Source organism: Canis lupus, chromosome 17 (assembly GCF_011100685.1).
Source record: "Canis lupus familiaris isolate Mischka breed German Shepherd chromosome 17, alternate assembly UU_Cfam_GSD_1.0, whole genome shotgun sequence".
NCBI lineage: Eukaryota > Metazoa > Chordata > Mammalia > Carnivora > Canidae > Canis > Canis lupus.
The window spans coordinates 21,401,673-21,422,251 of NC_049238.1; the positions used below are offsets into that span (position 1 = coordinate 21,401,673).

At 42.3% G+C, this 20,579-nt stretch overlaps 1 protein-coding gene across 2 annotated transcripts; it reads right to left on the reverse strand.

Annotated features, from left to right (window-relative positions):
- Window positions 1-337: 337 nt before the first annotated feature.
- On the reverse strand, window positions 338-20,323 carry PPM1G (protein phosphatase, Mg2+/Mn2+ dependent 1G). 2 transcript variants are annotated; one of them, XM_038561097.1, is made up of 11 exons: window positions 20,009-20,134; window positions 6,558-6,656; window positions 6,214-6,283; window positions 5,648-5,733; window positions 5,173-5,305; window positions 3,696-4,111; window positions 2,753-2,887; window positions 2,175-2,409; window positions 1,661-1,790; window positions 1,276-1,378; window positions 338-955 (listed from the first exon to the last, which is right to left on the reverse strand). In XM_038561097.1, exons 3-11 carry the CDS (start codon window positions 6,239-6,241, stop codon window positions 749-751), a joined length of 1,473 nt encoding a protein of 490 aa, XP_038417025.1. In that variant the 5' UTR covers window positions 6,242-6,283; window positions 6,558-6,656; window positions 20,009-20,134; the 3' UTR covers window positions 338-748. The 2 variants fall into 2 exon arrangements, with proteins under 2 accessions (XP_038417025.1, XP_038417024.1); XM_038561096.1 differs by lacking the exon at window positions 6,558-6,656 and having other exon boundaries at window positions 20,009-20,323.
- Window positions 20,324-20,579: the final 256 nt, after the last annotated feature.

Genomic DNA, 20,579 nt, shown 5'->3' on the forward strand with positions numbered 1-20,579 from the left:
AGAGAAGCCCTTGGCCTTGCTTTCAGTCTTAAGAGTTGCCCGGCTGGTCCTAACCCCTTTCTGGAGGAACTAGGAAACTATTCCTGACTCCGAAAGGGAGTGAGGATGAGCCGCGACGCTAGGCCAGTCTGCCAGCAGCGTGGGGAGCTGCAATAACTTGGGCCCTCTCTGCCCACCCCCCACCCTCACCCCCATCCCCCACCCCCTCGCGCGCGCGCGCGCACACACACACACACACACACACACACACACACACGCTACCAAGGAGGTTGTCTGGGGCTGAGGAATTCTAGGTAGGCTGGACAGGGCAGCAGTATTGAATAAAGGACACCATGGGCACAATTAGGTTTTGGCCTTTAGTCTGAAAAAGTGTTGATTGAAAGTGTACAACAGAGAGCGGGTGCGAGCGGCTGGGGGCCATGGAGCCGCCAATAAAAAAGAATGTCCTTAAATAAAGTTCACAGAGTAAAAACCAGAAGAACCGCCAGTCTTCCCTCCAACACAACAGAGCACAGGCACAGAACCGGTGATGAGCCCCTAGGAGCAAGGAGGAGGCTGGGGAAGACAGCAGAGGCTCCCAGGCTGCTGTGTGGAGGGAGAGCCCTCTTTGGAATGGGCTGAATAAAGCCACCCAGCTCCCCCTGCACACCTCATAACCACTGCTAAGGCTAAAGGAAAAAGACAAAACTCAGTCTCAGGTCCAGAGGGCTCAGAAAACAGTCTAGGTGGGCAGGGATTCAGACACCCGTTAGTCCCGCTTGGCCTTCTTCTTAATGTCACTGTTGCCATTTTCTTCAGCCCCCTCAGAAGAAAGCACCTCCTCCAGTTTCCGCTTGCCACTCTCTGGCTGAAGCTCTGCTGTGTTTCGGGGCTTGAAGCAAATGATGATGCAGGTCATGTTGTCACACCCTGTACCATCCCCAGAAGTGTCTGGTGCCAGGCACTGATCCAGCAGCTACAAAAGGGACAAGGTAGGTGGCTCAGCTTCAGGATTTGAATAACCTTCCTAGGAACCTAAACTCCCACAAGAGGACTGACCCTGCTGAAGACAGGGTGGCAGAAGGAGGGGAAGAGGCAACAGATGTCACAAAACAGGCCACTTGCTAGTGCATAATGCACAAGGATAAGTCAGGGAAATGAAGGAAGGTCGAATGTTCTAGTCAGGTTTGGCATCTGTCAGTAATTAGTGATACTTCCCAGCTCTGGTCTTGGCTCAAAAGATAAAACCTTGGCTATGCAAACCAGGCGCCCTCACTCCTCCACCCAGGCACTCACCTCTTCCACAATGGATGACAATAACCGAAGCTCCCCATTTTCATCACGCTGACTGATCTTTGATTGAATAAAGTCTATAACTTCCTGGCTGCTCATCACATTCCTGGGGTCAAAAACAATACACTCTTCTTTAGTCTCACCAAAGCAGAATAGAGGAATGTAGAGAGAAGTGATGGCCCCCAGGGCCAATAAAAACCCCTACAGAGTGCCTTAGGCCTGGGGTTTTTACATCAAGATGTCTGCCTAGGCTCTAAACCTAAAGCAGCTTGAGAAAAGTGGTGAACGCAAGGCGTTAGAGGATGATAAAGCCAACCAGCTCAGAGCCCTTCAAGAGAAGTAATGCTGCATAAAAAAGGGAATTTTAGGGCATTCCACTGGTGCTCACCATATGCCATCACAGGCAATGACCATGAATTCGTGGTCGTCAGTGAGAGTCAGCACCTTGATGTCAGGCAGGGCTGAAATCATCTGTTCCTCAGGTGGCAAGTTCTTATTTCTCTTGTAGAAGTGGTCTCCTGAAATAAAAGAACGGTTGGTTGATGAATAGTTTAAGCAATCCCCAAAGACTTGTGCTCGAAGCTGGTCAACCCTTGCCATTCACTTCCCTTCTTTACAAAGTTCCATAATCTAAGTGAATGGAAAACTGAGTTCTAGTTTTTCTAGTTTCAGCCCTATCTTCAGGTTGCTAAACCTTAGGTAGGTCACTAACCTGTCTTTTTAATCATCCAAAAATGACAGCTATCTTACCTATCTCATGGAAATATTTTACAGACAAAAGTCACAGATAATGAAAGGACGTGGAAAGGTACAAGGGCCTATTAAGATTAAAGTTTGCCACTAGGTAGTCTGAAGAGAGAATAAGACCCCAAAAATCTTTCCCACACTTTTGTGTCCCTTACCAATGGCTCTGGAGAGGTTGAGGCCCCCGTTGACTCGCCCATCCATGGTGACCTTGCCACCAGCATTCTTGATGCGTGCTAGCTCCACTTCATCCTCTGGTTTGTGGTCATAGGACATGTCTAAAGCTTTGCCAGCCTCAGATACCACACAACGAGAGTCTCCTGCATTGGCTACAATCAATTGCTTCCCTCGTATCAGAGCCACCACCGCTGTTGTACCGCTGTCAGAGCCAGGCTTGAGAGGAAGAAAGAGAGCATCATGGGAGCTTCTGGACCCAAACTTCTCATTGGTACTCCCCTGACCATTCACTTTATGCTTTCTCCTCTCACTGGGACCACAAAGAGAACTTTAACAAAGAGGAGGGGCATAGATTTAATCTTTCCAAAGACTAGAACATGCTCTCTATTCTGAGCTAACCGTACCCTAAAGACCTAGTTCCTCTGGTAGCAAAAATCCCCCCATAACCAGGACTTCAGTAGTAAGCCAGCAAGGGGATTCCCTGTCCCCAAATCACAATCAAGGGAATCATATCTGCCTCTTGGTTTTTCTAAACTTGCTGCTCCCCTTCCCTACACACCTCCTCCTTGCCTTCCATGCCCGGCACCATCATCTCTTCTTCTTCTTCGTCCTCTTCAGCCTCCTCAGTGTCATCCTCATCTTCCTCATTCTCTGCCTCTTCACTGCTGTAGCCATCCTCTTCCTCACTGCATTCCTGCCAGAGGGATAATCCCAGGCTGCTGAGACTGGGATGAACCCCTGCCCCCCTCCCCCCAACTCATACTCAGAACCAAGAGGCCCTGACTGAACACTGATTCTGAGAGCACTGAAAGATCCAACTGTATGATTGTGATAGAAAAGTCTCGAGGAGGGAAGACGGCTAGATGGGTATAACTGATATCCTCCTGAGCTGAGTTCAGCACTCACTGGGTTCAGCACTCACGGGGAGGAAATCCTACGAAGGCCAGGAATCTCAGCCAAAAGCACCTTCCAGCATCATGGCCAGAAAATAAGTGGCCCAGAGAAGGAAATACCCAAATATCCAAAGTAACAACCTCCTTGTTCTCTCACTAGGAGACAGATTCTGAAAGGCTAGAACTAGATCTATTTGTTTTAGTTCCAACAAAAGAAGTTTCAAAGGCTAAGGGTTCCTATGTTGGTGGAAATAACGAATTCAAGAAAAGCTTGGTATATAGTAGGTCTTGGGGCCTGATCTAAAAATTGAAGTTGGGGTATCTGGCTGGCTTAGTCAGGAGAGCATGTGACTCTTGATCTTGGGGTCATGAGTTCAAGCCCCATGTTTGGGTGTACAGATTACTAAAGAAAGGAAAGAAAGAAAGGAAAGAAAGAAAAAGAAAGAAAGAAAAGACAGAAGAAAAGAAAGGGAAGGAAGAGAGGGAGGGGAGGGAGGGAGGAAGGAGAAAAGAAAGAGAAGAAAAGAAAAAAGAACCAACAGCTATGCATGGTGACCAAAAAGGCCCTCTCTGCAGATTCAGCAGCTGTCTGCTCCCACAGGCCCTTACCTCACTGTCTTCCTCTTCCTCTTCTGCCTCATCTGACTCATCCTCACTGTCCTCAAAGAACTTGGACTTAGCAACTCGAGGCAGCTTATCAGACGCTGAAGAGCAGGAAGGCCCAGCCTCACCAGTGGGAGTGCCAGGCTCACCACCTTGGCCTGCCTCAGTCCCACGTTCAGAGTTGGAGGAAAGGCCTGCGTGAGCCTTGATTGTGGGGCCATTTTCCTCTGAAGAAGTTTCCCTAGATGGGTCCTCAGGTCCTGCCTCCCCGTTGAGGCCCTGGGACCCTGGTTCCTCCCCTGTCCCAGTTCCAGATTTGCTGTGGGGAGCACCCTTGTGACAGTTCTGCCCGTAGCGTGTCAGCAGCTCTTCAATAGTCATGGTGGCCTCTTCGTGAAGCAGTGCAGCCTCCTCATTGTCCACTGCGGGGAAGAGGCTGAATCAGCATCCCCATGCCATACTCTTCATGGAATGAGCCCCCCTTCCCAGCTCCATAGCCCTTCCAGCGTGAGTTCCAACTCCCCCACCACCACTCACTCCTAAGGCTCTCCTCACCTATCAAGTCTCAGAACACCCTTTTGCTTCCTCCTCAAGTAATATCTGCCTGCAGAGACTTCCTTTGGTCTTTGTCTTTCACCCTCTTCTTTGTCAAAGGAACACTAGTTAATGTAGTTCTTTTATCACCTCACATTCTTGATTAAGTTGGAAACATCCTTATGGCTGAGGACCCAGGAAGCCCACAATGCTAGTGTGAGGCCTACAGCCCAGGCTTACTGACTGGCTGCTGAAAAAAGGTCACATAAAGGAACACCTGGGTACCTCAGTCTGTTAAATGTCTGCTTCAACTCAGGTCATGATCCCAGACTCCTGAGATCGAGCTCTACACTGGGCTCCCTGCTCAGCCTGCCCTCTCCCTCTGCTGTTTCCCCTGCTTGTGCTCTGTGGTATGCGCTCGCACGCACACTCTGTGTTAATAAACAAAATCTTAAAAAAAAAAAAAAAAAGTCACATAAATGTAAACAGGAACCAGAGAGACCTCATCACAATGACAAAAAATAATGTATGGAAAAATGCTTCTAACTATGGACACAAGGTACAAAGGTTTTTTTCTCCTTTCATAACCTCATGTAATATAGGAGAACATAAGAGTTCTTTAAAGTGAGGACTCCCCAAGTCCATAAGAAGTCATCCTTTCTTAGAATTGACACATAAAAAATACATATTAAAGAAGAGTTCTTGGGACACCTGGGTGGCTCAGTGGTTGAGCATCTGCCTTAGGCTCACACCATGATCTCAGGGTCCTGGGATCAAGTCCCACATGGGGCTCCCTATAGGGAGCCTGCTTCTCCCTCTGCCTATGTCTCTGCCTCTCTCTCTGTGTCTCTCATGAATAAATAAATAAAACCTTAAAAATATATATATACATAAAATAAAGAAGAGTTCTTTAAAATGCTAATTTCCTCTCAAGGGATGCCACACTCACCATCATCTTCATCAGCTACTTTTTCTTTTTCATCCTCATCCTCAGTGGGTCGCCCTGCAATCTGTGCCAGCTCCTTAATGACTTCCTCAGTGGTCAGTTTGGCATCAATAGCCAAGAAGGCATCTTCTAATGCCTGGACATAAGCCAAAAAGTATGAGGCAAAAGTAGGAAAAAGTACAATAGGTACAAAATGAATCGCCTATATACAATCTGGGTACAAAGATGGCATGCAAATTCCAGTGTGGACCACCAAAGAGGAGTCACTCACATATAAATAACAGCTCAGCTCAGAGACCTGGGAGTAATGAAGCAGCTCTAAAAAGGTCCAAGTGGGAATAAGTTTGTTTGGGGTATAGAATTCTTTAAGAAATACAATAAGCAGCAGCTTACTGGCAACAAGAAAGGAAAAGCCAAGGACTGTAAAACAAGGGAAAGCCTATATAAAGCGGAGAAGGAGCACTACAAAAAAACAGACCTTTTGTAGCTTGCCTTCTTTGTAGGCCTTCTGATCTTTGATGATATCAGGAAGATATTTGGCACAGTACAAGGCAACTTCCTCCCCTAGAAGAAAGGTAAGGTCACCCAGAGCACTGCTTCTCACATATGAAGTGATATAGTATTTACATGCCATACTGGAGAGGACCCCAAGGGTCAAGGAAATGACATCTTATATAACTGAAACCTATCTGAAAGACAACTGCTTAGTAAATTCTGATCCAGAAAATGGATTTTACCATCAACCCTCTCAGGGCTATATTAATATACCTTTTGTCTTTTCTCACCTGTATACTTAGTTCTCAGTAAAAAAAAGTAAATTCTAATGTAGAAAGAGGCTTTTTGGATTAAAATAAGGCCTGCTGAGATTATAAACCAATATAACATCCTTTAGGAAGATAGACTGGCAGAACGGAGAAAAACAGCACTGGGAAGGAAATGGTATCTTAGGACCAGAACCTTAGAAAAGAACAAAAGACCTATTCTTGCCCCCTAAAGTCTGGAAATGGGGTTCAAAATGTCACCCATATGATCTACGAAAGTTACCTCCATGTCCATCATAGACAGAAAACATGGCTGTCTCACTGTCCAGCTCAGGAATACAGTTGTGAGCATCCTAGAAAAAAGAGAGCATAATTAGCATTTCTCAAGGTCAAAAGATGTCCTTCCTTGGGCACCTCAGGTCGTGAGGATCGCCTTCATGCCTTAATCTCACTAACCCTTCCCTGGCTGACCTACATGGCCTAGAAATAAGAAAGGAAAATGGGATGATAAAATAAAATAAATCAGCGGAGGGAGAAAGGAAGGGGGTGGGGGGGGGCAAGGGAGGGAAGTAGGGGAGGAAAGGAAGGGGGGAGGGAGGAAGGGAGAGAGATGAATCAGGTCACTACCTCTGCAGTCTAGCAGCCTCAGCCTAGGAGATCTCAGTCCAGATGGCAGAATGTTTGGTTGTTGGAACTCTAGACCTGACCCTTTTGGATTTGTGGCAACTATGGGAAGAACCAGAATAAAGGATCTTTAAAGTCACTTCCAGACCCATTCACTTGGATCAGTGAATTTCAAGGAAGAAAATGTTAGGGAAGACAGCATAAAGAGACCTGAGGGCATTACCAACCTAAAAAGTTTCTAGGAGAATCCTAAAACAACCTAAGTGAAAGCACTAAAATTTGTAAAATTATATATACACTTATACCACCACTCCCCAAAGCCCTATCTAAACAAATTATTCCCCTCTTCTCTCAAAGTTTAACTCACTCAGTAGTTACTCTCAGGCTATGCTGAGGATACATTTACAAAAGAATCTTCCCAACAAATAATGCTATTAAGCTACACTGTGTTTAGTATTTGTTAACTGGAATTTACAATGCCCCAAATAATCAGCCTTCCCACCTCCTACCCAGAGATGGAAATAAGAAATCATTCAACACTGATGGCACAGCACACCTAAAGAGAAGTCTGCAATGGTCCTGCTGTAGCAACACTGCGGTTGGAAGGCTGGGCTTGATCAAATTCTTCTAATAACATTCTAACATCCCAAACAAATATTCCAGACCATGCCACAGTTCAAGCCAAGACTGGTGAACCTAGGTGAGAGTGTGCTGCAGCTTACTCTGCCCCATCTTGGAATACAACCTCACCTCCCTTTCAGGTACTTTCTACAAACAAAATGAATATAATCAACTATTTACTTTGATTGATTATTCTTGTGTAAGGTAATGGTTCTCCTTCCTCTTTCGGGCATTTAAAATTTTCTAGTATCAATAGTTAGGAAATCAGTACGGTGATTCTTCTGTTGTCCCTGAAATAAGACTATGCCTTCATTATACAAATCTAAAAAATAAAAACTATTTTAAGGTAGCAAATGAGAGAATGGAAAAAGAACTACTTTGTATATCCCTCTGATGGATTCCAGGAGAAAGTGTCCCAGAATCTAAGGGGCTGCTATGGAGGGCCCTCAAAAGCCTATCTAAATTATCAACAACCACTTCTAAGTTTCATCCCCAAGACCTGGAGAGCACCATAGACCAAAGGACATCTTGTGGTTCTCTAAGAATTTGTTATTCCTTCATCAAATATCTGAGTATCCATTAAGTGCCATGATCAGTTCTGGGTGTTTGGGGTGTATCAGTGAATAAAATGAAACCTGCACTTCATAAAAAACAACAAAAACTTAAAATCTCATAAGGAAATAACACAATAAATACAATAAATAGTTAAATAAAAAAATAGTTAAATCATATATATAGCATGATATTATAACTCCTATGGAAAGATGATAGTGCTATGGAATAAAGAAAAGGTAGAATAGAGGACTGAGTTGGATTAGTGAAAAGTGGTGGAAGAAGTGAATTGGCATGGGACACAGTGTGGTACAGGCTTGCTGAAGCCATAAGAAACTGTACTTCAGCAGTCACTACCTAAGTCATGCCAGATCTAATTACTATCAGCAAAACAGCTGTGTCATATTAATGTTGACTTTAATTCTGTTGATTGTGTGGTGTGGTTTGTTGGCATGGAATTTATGCCCAGTTCTGTTTGTACTCATTTAAGTAACATTAAATTAAAATTGTTTTAGTGAACTCTGGAGTTCCACAAGTAATGCTTTCCTTTAAAAAAAAAAGATCCATGGAAGAGCTCCAAGATATTTTGTTAAATAAGGAAAGTAAAGTGCAGAAGGAAAGCAAAGTACAGAATGATATATTTAGCAAGCGGCTTTTGTGTAAGAAGACCATAGAAATAGACACTTGTCTTTTCATACTGTAATACTACATGGATACACAGAAAACTAGAGAAAAGCAGTTAACTGGTGGTGGGGGGGGGGGGTTGTGTAGACGGATGGGAGTGAGATGAGCCACCGGAATGTTTAGCTTTTTCAAAAGTAAGTTAAATGTTTTAAAAAGACTCAATGTATCACTAAAATGTGAGAAACTGCTCCAACTAATTCCACTTTTTGAGAGGGGAGGGAAGAGCAATCTTCTTGTCCACTCCTTCCCAGTGGAACAGGACAGTCCGACTCTGTCCTGCAATGCCACTCTAAATCACAGCTGTACCATGAGATGCAAATCCATCTGAACCCACACCTCTATTCAAATCATTTTTTTTTTACTTCATCTGCTCCTCACAAAACCATGTGATGCATTTGATATATGAATATATGATAAAAACAGCAAAGAAATGAATATTAAAGACAAGGAAATACCCTCGTGTGCAAATTAGAATAATGAAAAAGATAACCAGTGGTGACAGGAGGGAAGTAAAAACACATTCTCATATCCTGATCAACAGGAATATAAATTAGTATAGCCTTCCTGGAGCACAATTTCATAATACATACGAAAATTTCAACTATTCATGCCCTTTGATCTAGTCATTGGACTTCTAAAAGTTTATTTTATGGAAGTAATAAGGAGGGTACAAGGGTATGTATAAGAATGTTCACTATAGCATTATTTATAATAAAAAACAATTATGAAACATCCAAATTTCCATGGAGAGATTAGATTATAAGTGGTACATCCCTCCAACAGAATGTAGCTATTAGAAATGAATATGTGTTCATTTGAAAGTGGTAAAAGGAGAAAAAAATAAAAAGCATTTGTATGTATATGCTAGGTCTGGAAGACCACAACACAGATCAAACTGTAATGGAGAGTAAGAGTTGGGTAATAACTATTTTCTGTATTTTAACATTTAAAATTTTTTACAATATGCCATACTGTTCCAGTTTGAATGATAATGAAGACAAAATGAACCTATGAACTGTCCTCAAGTGACCACACTATGATATACTGCATAATTTCTGGCCAGGTATCTCTCTACATGTGCCTCCATTTTTTCTCCTATAATATGGAATAAGAATAGTTACCTTACCCTTATTGCCTTATTGTGGTGTAGTTACAAGATATGTAGAACTCCTCTTAAGCTGGAATTTAACATAAAAATATATATATTCTGCTCTAAAATTCAGCACCTAGCTCAAATATTTCTTCTTTATTCTTAGTCTCAAAGAGGAATGCCCACCATAATGATTCATCTTATATCTTGAGGTCTCATTTCCTAGGACTATTCCACATTACCTTCTCTTCTACTTCCTGGTAAGGCTCTGGATCTATTTTATCACTTGGAACTGTTCTACCTTCTCTAAAGCACTTTAGTTTCCCCCTTTGCATCTCTATTCAGAGCCTCCCTACCTTTACCCTTGCTTTTCTTTCGTTCTGACCTTTCTGAGACAGAGCCAAGTATTTCAACACTGTCTCTTAGCAATCGAGAAAAACTCATCCAACCTTGTATAACCCGACCAACTGCTTTCTTTACCCCTGAATCAGAGCCAGTAAGTATTGCTAGTCATAAAATGTCAGGAAATCATGTTGATTGTGCACCCTAGTTCCATGCACTATTTTTTTTCACGTGTTCTGTATTGACGCTTAAATATATTAACCAGAGTCAGTCACAAACCTTCCCCACACTGTTCAAGTTCTCAATGCTCTTCTTTCACTCTTAACAGATGAGCTAACCTCTTGCTTTACTTTGATCAAGGTCGTATTTCAAGAACTACCTCATCATCTCTATTCTACCTCAAAATCTCTCTACAGCTTTACCTAACCTCTCTTTCACTTCTGCCTCCCAAAGCATTGTTTCTCCCCCTTTTTTAATTCAACAAAGCCTGTATTAAACCATTTATTGGAAACTGCTTAAAATTATCTCCTCTTTTTAGATTTATACTTCCTCTTAAACCTCTAATCTCAAAACCTTTTCTTTCAAGATCTTTACTTCACAAAGCAGGCAGTAACCATAACAGCAATCCAAACAGTCATTTTGCAGGCTTTATTTTTTTCCAAATAGTGTATGTAATTAAAACAGTGAAAACCATGTCGGCTTTCTTTAAAATTCTCTTGGGTTCTGTGAAGTTGCCTGTTTCTACAAGATGTCCCTTCACTTCAAACTTAACATATAAACAGAAACTCAGCAGTCTTCAAAAAATCAGAACTTCCCCTGTAGGTTTTATTTCTATTCATGGAATCTTAACTTTCCTAGGCAACACTTAATACCAGTCCACCTTGACTTCCTGGCTCTCTTCCACCATCCAATCACCAAGTCCTACTAAGTTTTCCTTCATTACTTTGTTCCTGGATTACTTCACTTTTATTAGCATTTTATCTCCTTCCTGCTTCTACTCTCTGCCCCTGTAATCCAGCCTACATATTACACATATCCAGATGACAGATTATCCTTTCCAATGTAACACTTTATTGCTAAAAGCTTCAATGGATTTTACTGGATGTTAAGACTGATTCTACACAACTTACAGGCAATTTAAGGTACTCAATCATCATTCCTACCCATCTCTATAACCTAATCTCTTAATTTTCATACAACTCCCCAAAAGAAGAAACTACTCCACTCTTGACACTGACCACTCCACCCCAACAAAGTACTTAAGCATGCCTCAGAATCTTTCCTCCTACCCCTCCTTCTAATAATCCTTCTCGTTCTTCTCCTACTTTCCTCTCCTTTTGTTCCCACTTACACGCTCTCCTTAAGGTCCAGTTAGTCTCACCAACTCCAAGAAATCTTTCTTAATCACACCAATACTCTTATGATCATTCCTCTCTCTAAGCTCATTTAATATTTACTGTCTCTACCAATAATATGGTTATTCAGCATATACCATCTTGCATTGTTATTTCGTATTCTATGGAAGAAAAGAAGAGTCTTAGACCCGAAACTATATTGTAAGTTTTGAAAACAAAGACTCAATTTCTTTACAGCTTTGGGGCCTAAAACTATGTTCTGCAACATAGTAGGACTTCCATGTTGTTTATGATGCTGAGTTCCTGGCTGCTTCAGGACAAATACCTTATGGATGCCTCCTCCTTCATTTTCTATCCTAAACCTAGAGATGTATCATAACACAATGACTGCTGATAGTCTGAAGGAGATGACTCAGTATACACAGGTCACCTGAGTCAGGCCCTTGGGCCTTGCCTTACTTAAAATCACATGTCATACAGAACATTCTGACCTTCTAAACAACCAATGGATCTGTATTAATAAAATCCTGGTTATCCTGCCTCATGTTAATCTCCTAAGGTCATAAACACATCCACAAATGTTCCTATGTAACTAGATGATCAACCATTTATATTTATGATACATAAATTTACCTCAATCTTTACAAGCCAACATAAAAAGTTTGAAGGTGGCTGGGAAGCAAACTACATTTTAGTTTTTAAAATTATATGACTTTTAAAATTATATGCCATAGGGATCCCTGGGTGGCGCAGCGGTTTGGCGCCTGCCTTTGGCCCAGGGCGCGATCCTGGAGACCCAGGATCGAATCCCACATCGGGCTCCCGGTGCATGGAGCCTGCTTCTCCCTCTGCCTGTGTCTCTGCCTCTCTCTCTCTCTGTGACTATCATGAATAAATAAATAAAATCTTAATAAATAATAAAATCTTAAAAAAAATAAAATAAAATAAAATAAAATAAAATAAAATAAAATTATATGCCATATATCACTTCAATGCCAAAGAATGAGTATTTTGTGTCTCCTTAAAATTCATATGTTAAAATGTAATCCCCAACATGATGCTACTTGGAGGTGGGTGTTTCAGAGGTAATTAGGTCATGAAGGAGGAGCCCTCATGAATGAGATTAGTGTCCTTATAAAAGAGACCCCAAAGAATTCCCTTGCCTTGAAGATACAGCTTAGAAGACAGACATCTATGAACCAGAAAGTAGGCCCTCAGCAAACACCTCAGTCTTGGACTTAATAGGGTCTTGAAGATATATCTGTACACCCATGTTCACAGCAACTTTATCCGCAATACCCAAAATGTAGAAACAACTATGAATGGATAAACAAAATGTGGTATATTCACACAATGGATACTGTTCAGCCTTAAAAAGAAATTCCTGACAAAAAAAAAAAAAAAAAGAAATTCTGACACATGCTATAACGTGGATGAACCTGGAGGATATTATGCTAAGTGAAAGAAGCCAGTCACAAAATGACAAATGTGTCTTTCTATGAGGTACCTAGGGTATTCAAATTCATAGAAATAGGAAGTAGAATGGTTGCCGAGGGCAGGGGGAATGGAGAGCTATTTAACTGGTATAGAGTTTCAGTTTTACAAGATGAAAATAGTTCTGGTGATTGGCTGCCCAACTGTGTGAATGTACTTATTAATAGTAACTGTACATTTTAAAATGGTGAAGATGGTAGATTTTATGTTATGTATACTTTACCACAACTTAACATAAATAATTAAAACATGCACATGCGCGCACGCACACAACACACACACACACACACACACACACACACACAAACCTCCCACGAAGAAAAGCCCAGTCTCAGACAGCTTTATTGGTAAATTTTACCAAATATTTTTTAGAAATTAATAATGCCAATTCTTCACAAACTTTGCCAATGTATAGAAGAGGAAGCAACACTTCCCAACTCATTCTAAGGCCAATATTATCCTGATACCAAAACCACAGACATCACAAGAAAACTACACAATATTGTTAAAGGTAGCAATACTCCTCAACTGCATCTATAGATTCAGCACAATCCCTTTCAAAATTCCAAATGCCTTTTGCATAGATATTGACAAGTTGATCCTAAATTCGTATGGAAATGCAAGGGACCCAGAAAAGAAGAAATGAGAAAAAGAACAAAGTTGGAAAATTCACACTTCCTAATTTCAAAACTTACCACAAAGCTATATAACCAAGACAGTGTGGTACTGACATAACAATAAGTACATAGATCAATGGAATGGAATTAAGAGTCCAGAAATAACCCCTCATTATTTATAGTCAAATGATCTTAACAATGATTCCAAGATAATTCAGTGAGGGAAAGAACAGGCTTTTTACCAAAAAGCTGGGAATGGATATCCACATGCACAAGCATGAAATTGGATCTCTTCCTTAAACCATCCACAAAAATTAACCCAAAATGGATGTAAGAGCTAATACTATAAAATTCTTAATAGAGAAACAGACTTCATCAAAATTAAACATTTTTGTACTTCAAAGGACACAAACCAAAAAAAGCAAAAGGGTAGCCCACAGAATAGGAGAAAATATTTGAAAATCATATCTGATAAAGAACTTGTATCCAAAATATATAAAAGATTCTTACATCACAATAAAAAGACAAAAAATGATGACCCAATAAAAAGAGACAAAGGACCTAAACAAACATTTGTCCAATGATCTATAAGTGGCGTTTAACACAAGAAAAGATGCTCAAACATCGTAAGCTACCAGGGAAATATAATCAAAATCACAATGAGATATGATTTCACACCCCACTATAATGGCTATAATAAAAAAGGTAAGTGTAGGAAGGCTCTAGAGAAGCTAACACTCTCATATATTGCTGGTAAGAATGCAAAACAATGCGACCACTTTGGAAAATAGTTAGGCAGCTCCTCAAAATGTTAAACATGGAGTTACTATATGACCCAGCAATTCCTCTCCTATAATATATTCAAGAGAAATAAAAATTTATTTCCACAGAAAAATTTGTAAATGTGGGGATGTCTGGGTGGCTCAGCAGTTGAGCACCTGCCTTCAGCCCAGGGCGTGATCCGGGAGTCCCAGGATAGAGTCCCATATCAGGCTCCCTGCATGGAGCCTGCTTCTCTCTATGCCTAGGTCTCTGCCTCTTTCTCTTTCTCTGTGTATCTCTCATGAATAAATAAAATCTTTTTAAAAAATTTGTAAATGTATGTTCCCAGCATCATTATTCATCATAGCCAAAATGTGGAAACCCAAATATCCATTAACTTATGAATGGATAAACAAAATATCCATACAATGGAATATTATTCAGCCATAATAAAGGAGGAAGTACTGATAAATGATACAACATGAATGACTCTTAGAACTACAACTTAGGGACCCCTGGGTGGCTCAGCCATTGAGCATCTATCTGCCTTTGGCTCAGGGAGTGATTCCAGAGTTGTGGGATCGAGTCACACATCAGGCTCCCTGCATGGAGCCTGCTGCTCCCTCTGCCTCCGTCTCTGCCTCTCTCTCTGCCTCTCATGAATAAATAAATAAAATCTTGGGACACCTGGGTGGCTCAGAAGTTAAGCACCTGCCTTTGTCTCAGGGCGCAATCCTGGAGTCCCGGGATCGAGTCCCACACATCAGGCTCCCTGTATGGGGCCTGCTTCTTCCTCTGCTTATGTCTCTGCCTCTCCCTCTCTGTGTCTCTCATGAATAAAAAAAAAAGAAAAAAAAATCTTAAAAAAAAAAACAAAAAACCTATTTAGAGGGGTGCCTAAGTGGTTCAGTCAAGCACCTGCCTTTAGCTCAGATCATGATTTGGGGTCCTGGGATCCAGCCCAGGGTCCAGCTCTCTGCTCACTGGGGAATCTGCTTCTCCCTCTGGCACCCCCACCCTCCATCCTGCTTACCCTCTCTCTCAAATAAAATCTTTTTTAAAAATAAGAAACATTGTTTAGGGCAGCCCTGGTGGCGCAGCAGTTTGGCACCGCCTGCAGCCTGGGGTGTGATCCTGGAGACTCGGGATCGAGTCCCACATCGGGCTCCCTGCATGGAGCCTGCTTCTCCCTCTGCCTGTGTCTCTGCCTCTCTCTCTCTGTGTCTATGAATAAATAAATAAAATCTTTAAAAAAAAAAAAAAAAAACATTGTTTAGTAAAAGAAGGCAGGCATAAAAGATAACATTTATAATTCCATTTTTATGAAATGTTAAAAATAGGTAAATCCATAGAGATATAATATAAATTGGTGGTTGCCAGGGGTTAAGGGGGGGGGGGGGGGGGGACAGAGACTGACTGGTAATGGCTACAAGTTTTCTTCTTGAGTGATAAAACTGTTCTAAAATGGATAGTGGTGATGGATGAACAACTCTGTGAATATATTAACCACTGAAATGTATGCTTTAAATGGATACAGTATATGAATTATCTCTCAATAAAATTGTTTAAAACGAAATCTGTATATAATTTTTAAAATACTGTATATGACTTAAAGTTAATAGACTCCATCTTTGAACAGGCTCTAAAGGGAAATAGAAAACAACTCCACTTTAAATCAGTATTCAGGGATCCCTGGGTGGCGCAGCAGATTAGCGCCTGCCTTTGGCCCAGGGCACGATCCTGGAGACCCGGGATCGAATCCCACGTCAGGCTCCCGGTGCATGGAGCCTGCTTCTCCCTCTGCCTATGTCTCTGCCTCTCTCTCTCTCTCTCTCTCTCTCTCTGTGTGACTATCATAAATTAAAAAAAAAAAAAAGTCCCCTCCTAGAGGGAACATACCTCAACATAATAAAGGTCATATATTTAAAAAAAGTAATAATAAATCAGTATTCAGCTTAAAGGATGCCACTATACATCAGCAATGCCTTAAGTTGAGTTCTAAAGATTTATGCTTCCAGACAGCATAATTTTAAAATCAGCTTACAATGGCAAGAACTACTGATCAGATCTGTTAAACTTCTACACTCAAATTCAAAGTACAGTTCCCTGGGGATCCCTGGGTGGCGCAGTGGTTTAGCGCCTGCCTTTGGCCCAGGGCGCGATCCTGGAGACCCGGGATCGAGTCCCACATCAGGCTCCCGGTGCATGGAGCCTGCTTCTCCCTCTGCCTGTGTCTGTGTCTCTGCCTCTCTCTCTCTCTCTCTCTCTACTATCATAAATAAATAAAAATTTACAAAAAAAAAAAAAAAGTACAGTTCCTTACCTGACCTCTCAAAGTACAATTCCAAGATGATAACCCAATAGAGGGTTGGGGTGGAGAAGCAGTAGTAACATCTGCTACAGGATTGGGCAACTGAAATAATTTATGTAAAATATTCTTGAAATCTTAAGGAATAAATTCTGATTGTAACTTCCAGTTGCTTAAGAACTTATAAAGGAATAGTATAATAGAAAACAATTTCTCCATATTCATGGACATACATTTGATATCATTTGATATGGTCTCTGAATTTTGAAGAAAAGGTACCACATGCTAATCAAATGAAAAGAATGTCCTCTTATAGAAGTTGCTTAACTGCATCCCAGACAAAAGAATTCTGATCTGGTTCAGTAAATAAAAAGTGCTTTAAGATATAGAGATGAGGCATTAATCTGAGGATCAGTTAATGCTCTTCAGCATCAGATACCATCTCTTAAGTAGAACCCCACAGAATGCTTATGGTATCCCATTTTATATTTTTGCTCCGTTATATAATAATTGAAACTGTCATGTAGGTATCTTAAGAATTTTCTGCTTAGCATTATTCTACCTTCAATTCTAGATGACCCTATATGACCACTAATAAACCAGCTTCTATAGGGTAGGAAACAGCCACCTTCTCAAAAGTATACTCTTAATATTGATACTACTGTTTAAAAGAAGGCAAATATAATTCATAGAATTTTTTTTTAAATCCTAATTCCCCTGGGAATCCCTGGGTGGCTCAGCAGTTTAGCTCCTGCCTTCCGCCCAGGGTGTGATCCTGGAGTCCCGGGATCGAGTCCCACGTCAGGCTCCCTGCATGGAGCCTGCTTCTCCCTCTGCCTGTGTCTCTGCCTCTCTCTCTGTGTCTTTCAGTGAATAAATAAAAATTTTTTAAAAAGCCATATAAAAAAAAATCCTAACTCCCCCCAAAAAAGTAGTTTTGTCACTTCCAAGAGAATCTCACAACCCAAAACTTAAAGTACCCACGTCCCTTTAAGACTGTATCAACTAAAAGCATTTTCAGATTGGATTTATTAGCCATCAAAAACTCAAAGCCTTTCCGTATGTATTTCTCAGGCACCCTTCCACAACCTACCTGTTAACCCACAAAATACATACCTCAACCAGCTTGAGGGTCCCTCCAAACCATGAAGAAGGAAGAAGGGAAGGGAACATCAACTGTGGTATTTTGTTTACCCCTCCTCAAAACACCCTGGTTCCACAGCAAGAGGGGCTGGAGAGAGGCAGAAAGTATAAAATGCCAGCTATTGACAGTTGCCATCCTTGCCTCAAGAGAAGGGGTAATACAGTACTCTCTAAGACTGAATCTAGGTGCATCAATTAGGATTTTAGCAACCTCTGTAATGTGTATTGACATAAACTTACCTCAAAGGAAACATTAGGACCAAGAAAATAAGGTCAATAGACTTAATAAATAGGTGGAATTGAGCCCTAAAGGTTAAGAGGAACAGGTGTGTACACTTTCTGAAAAGAGCAGATTCACTTAAGAGGCTACAAATCATAGTTATTTTCTTGTCATAGTAAGAAACTATGTTATGCTTTGAAGAGAAAGGAAACAAAGCCAAAAGGAAAAGTATTCATGCAGCAGCAAAGGATCCCAAATAGGACTTCAAGAGGATATGATTAAAGGTAACCATTCAAACAAAGGTAAATTCAGAAACAGCATAATAGGAAGATTTTAAAACCCAAACAGGTTACCTCTCAGGAGAAAGATTAGGATATAAGGAATAGTCTAACAAGTTCTCTACAAACCAAACAGCTGCTGATGAAAAAAAAGTCATTTTCTAATTACCAAAGGAGAAACCAAAATAAAGGGAAATACCCTGCAGAGAAGCAAACAGAACAGACTCACTGGGCAAATAACTTGGAAAACTAAATATCCAAGCAACTCAGTTAATAAAGAAAACTAGGAAAAAGAGAAAAAAAAAAAAAAAAAAAAAACAGAAAAACCAAGGTGCAGAAGTAGAAAATAAGGAATAAGAAACCTGAAGGAAAAGCCTTACTCTAAGATGAAAGCGTCACCTCCAATCTTACAATATTAACAGAAAATGCCATAGAAATGGAATCTATGAACTAGCAACTAACCCAGACCCAGCCTTACATTAAGGTTTTTCTTTTGAAGCAAAATCCAGATACTTCTAATATTCATACAATCATATTTACTAAACACCCAGGAGCACCCCACTAAAATATGAAATGCTATACTTCATGTTGACACAGATGATAATAGTGTCCAGTAAGTGCCTCAAACAATTTCATCCCACAGATTCTTTCCACCAAGGCACAAGTGTCCTAATCTTTCTGGGCCTCATCTTCCCAGCTATAAAACTTGGGAGCCAAACTACAGGAGATGAACTATAAGATTCCCCTCATTCCTGAAATGTTATACCTAATGACAGAACTGTTTAAAGTCGGCTGTGGATATAAAATTGGGAGTCTGAGAACCAACCATTTAAGTTTATACTGTCATTCCAGAGCTAACCACAGGGAGGAGCGAGGGATTTGAAGAAATTCCCAAGGGAGACAGTATTAGGTTGTTACCTGAAGCCCACCTAGTAAGTAGATAAACCCTTAATCCCAGAAATAATTAGAGCATTTCTCTGGCCCTTCTGCTTAGATCTCACAACACTCTTCACAAAGACATGTCTTACATACGTCTTTCTCCCTTTCCTTCATGCACGGTCTTCCCTGTTCTTCCTTGTAGTTTTACATCCATTTTGCCCAATACTACTACTCTTTATCCAGAAATTTTCCACCTCTTTTATCCAGAAGAAATCTAGAAAAGAAAAATCCCTTCTTTATAGATTAGTTCTTTATAGGCTATGATGGAATGACTGTACACCAAGGAAACTATAAACTATAACAAGCACAGACAAATGACAATTAGGGAGTAAGTTTTAGAAAAATCCCGAGGAAAAAAATATCAAGCATAATAAAAAAAAAAAAAGGAATGATACCGATTGGCACAACTCAAGTTTGCCAAAGGTCGTAAAAGGCCCTGAAGAGAATACAAACGACTGACAATTCCTGGAGGTCAGATCGAGCCTCTGAAATTAACAATCAGTGCCAAGAGCCAAGCAACTGGGTGTTGAAGAATGAATTTGAAACAGACTACTTGCCCAGGCTTCCTTTCACTGTCATACTGCTCGTCCAAAGAGGCCTCTCACAGCACATATTTAAGAAAACAAAACGAAAAAGTAGTCATGCCCATCTATTCTCCTCGTCCTCGCAAAAGTAAGTGAATAAATAGCGCCTCTTTTCATCTTCACTCCCACACTACACCTCACACCGTTTACGAGCCTGGAGGGCTGGGTTGGCAGGAGACGATGGCGCGAAGGCACAGGGAGAGGGCGGTCAGTGGGCGGAAGGTGCCTCTCCCCACATGGCCGAGCTCTCGCCGCTAAACTGGCCACCAGCACACGGTCCTCAAGCACCGGCAGTTCCCTCTCGGCCCCGGGCCCAGTCGCTGCCGCCCGTCAAACTGCTGCCGCAGCCGCAGCTGCAGGCTCCCGATACCGACCCTTCCCCGGGGATGACCCCATCCCCCCGCTCCCTTTCTCCGTCAGGTTCCCGCCCTGCAGCGGCCCGCCTCTGGGCCTCTCCCGCCTCACCTCCATGGAGACGCGCCAGCCTTGCATGGCGGAGAAGCCGTAGGGCAGCGGCAGGCGAGAGGCGCCGACCCCGTCCCCGGAGCACTTCACCGTGTTGGGCTGGGAGAGGTAGGCACCCATGGCGGCGGCTGGCCGGCGGCCTCAGGGGCAGGCGAGCGGGGCGCGACCCGTGCCGGAGCCGGAGCCCCGGGGGCGCGCGTGGCAGGAGCGGGCCCGGCTGCACGGCCGACGCAAGGTGCCGGTGAAAGGCGCGAGGCCGGCCAGGAGGCGGTAACGGGACGGGAGCAGAGAGGGAGCGGAAGCGGAAACGGCGCCACTCCAGACCCCGCCCGGCCGGCGCGGCGCGGCGCGGCACGGCACGGCGCTGCGGGCAGTCATTTCCTTAGCAACGCGCCCCGCCCGCGGGGACAACGGCCCGCCCAACCGCCGCTCCCGCGAGACTGGTGCGGCCACGCCTACCAACCGCCGCGGCTTGCCTCGGGCGGCCCCGCCAGCGACCCGCAACCAGTGGCCGGTGCCTGCTGTCCCCCGCGACCCCGCCCTGCCTCTGCTCCCCTACCCCGGCCCCTCG

Bases quoted from the DNA above. Each gene is read 5' to 3' on its own strand.
- PPM1G (XM_038561096.1), bottom strand. From the start codon at position 20,128: ATGGGTGCCTACCTCTCCCAGCCCAACACGGTGAAGTGCTCCGGGGAC. The intron at 5,306-5,647 runs GTCTGTTTTTTT...GCTTATGTCCAG, and splicing joins AAGAAGGCAAGCTACAAAAG to GCATTAGAAGATGCCTTCTT. The intron at 2,410-2,752 runs GTGTGTAGGGAA...CTTCCTCTCAAG, and splicing joins GCATGGAAGGCAAGGAGGAG to CCTGGCTCTGACAGCGGTAC.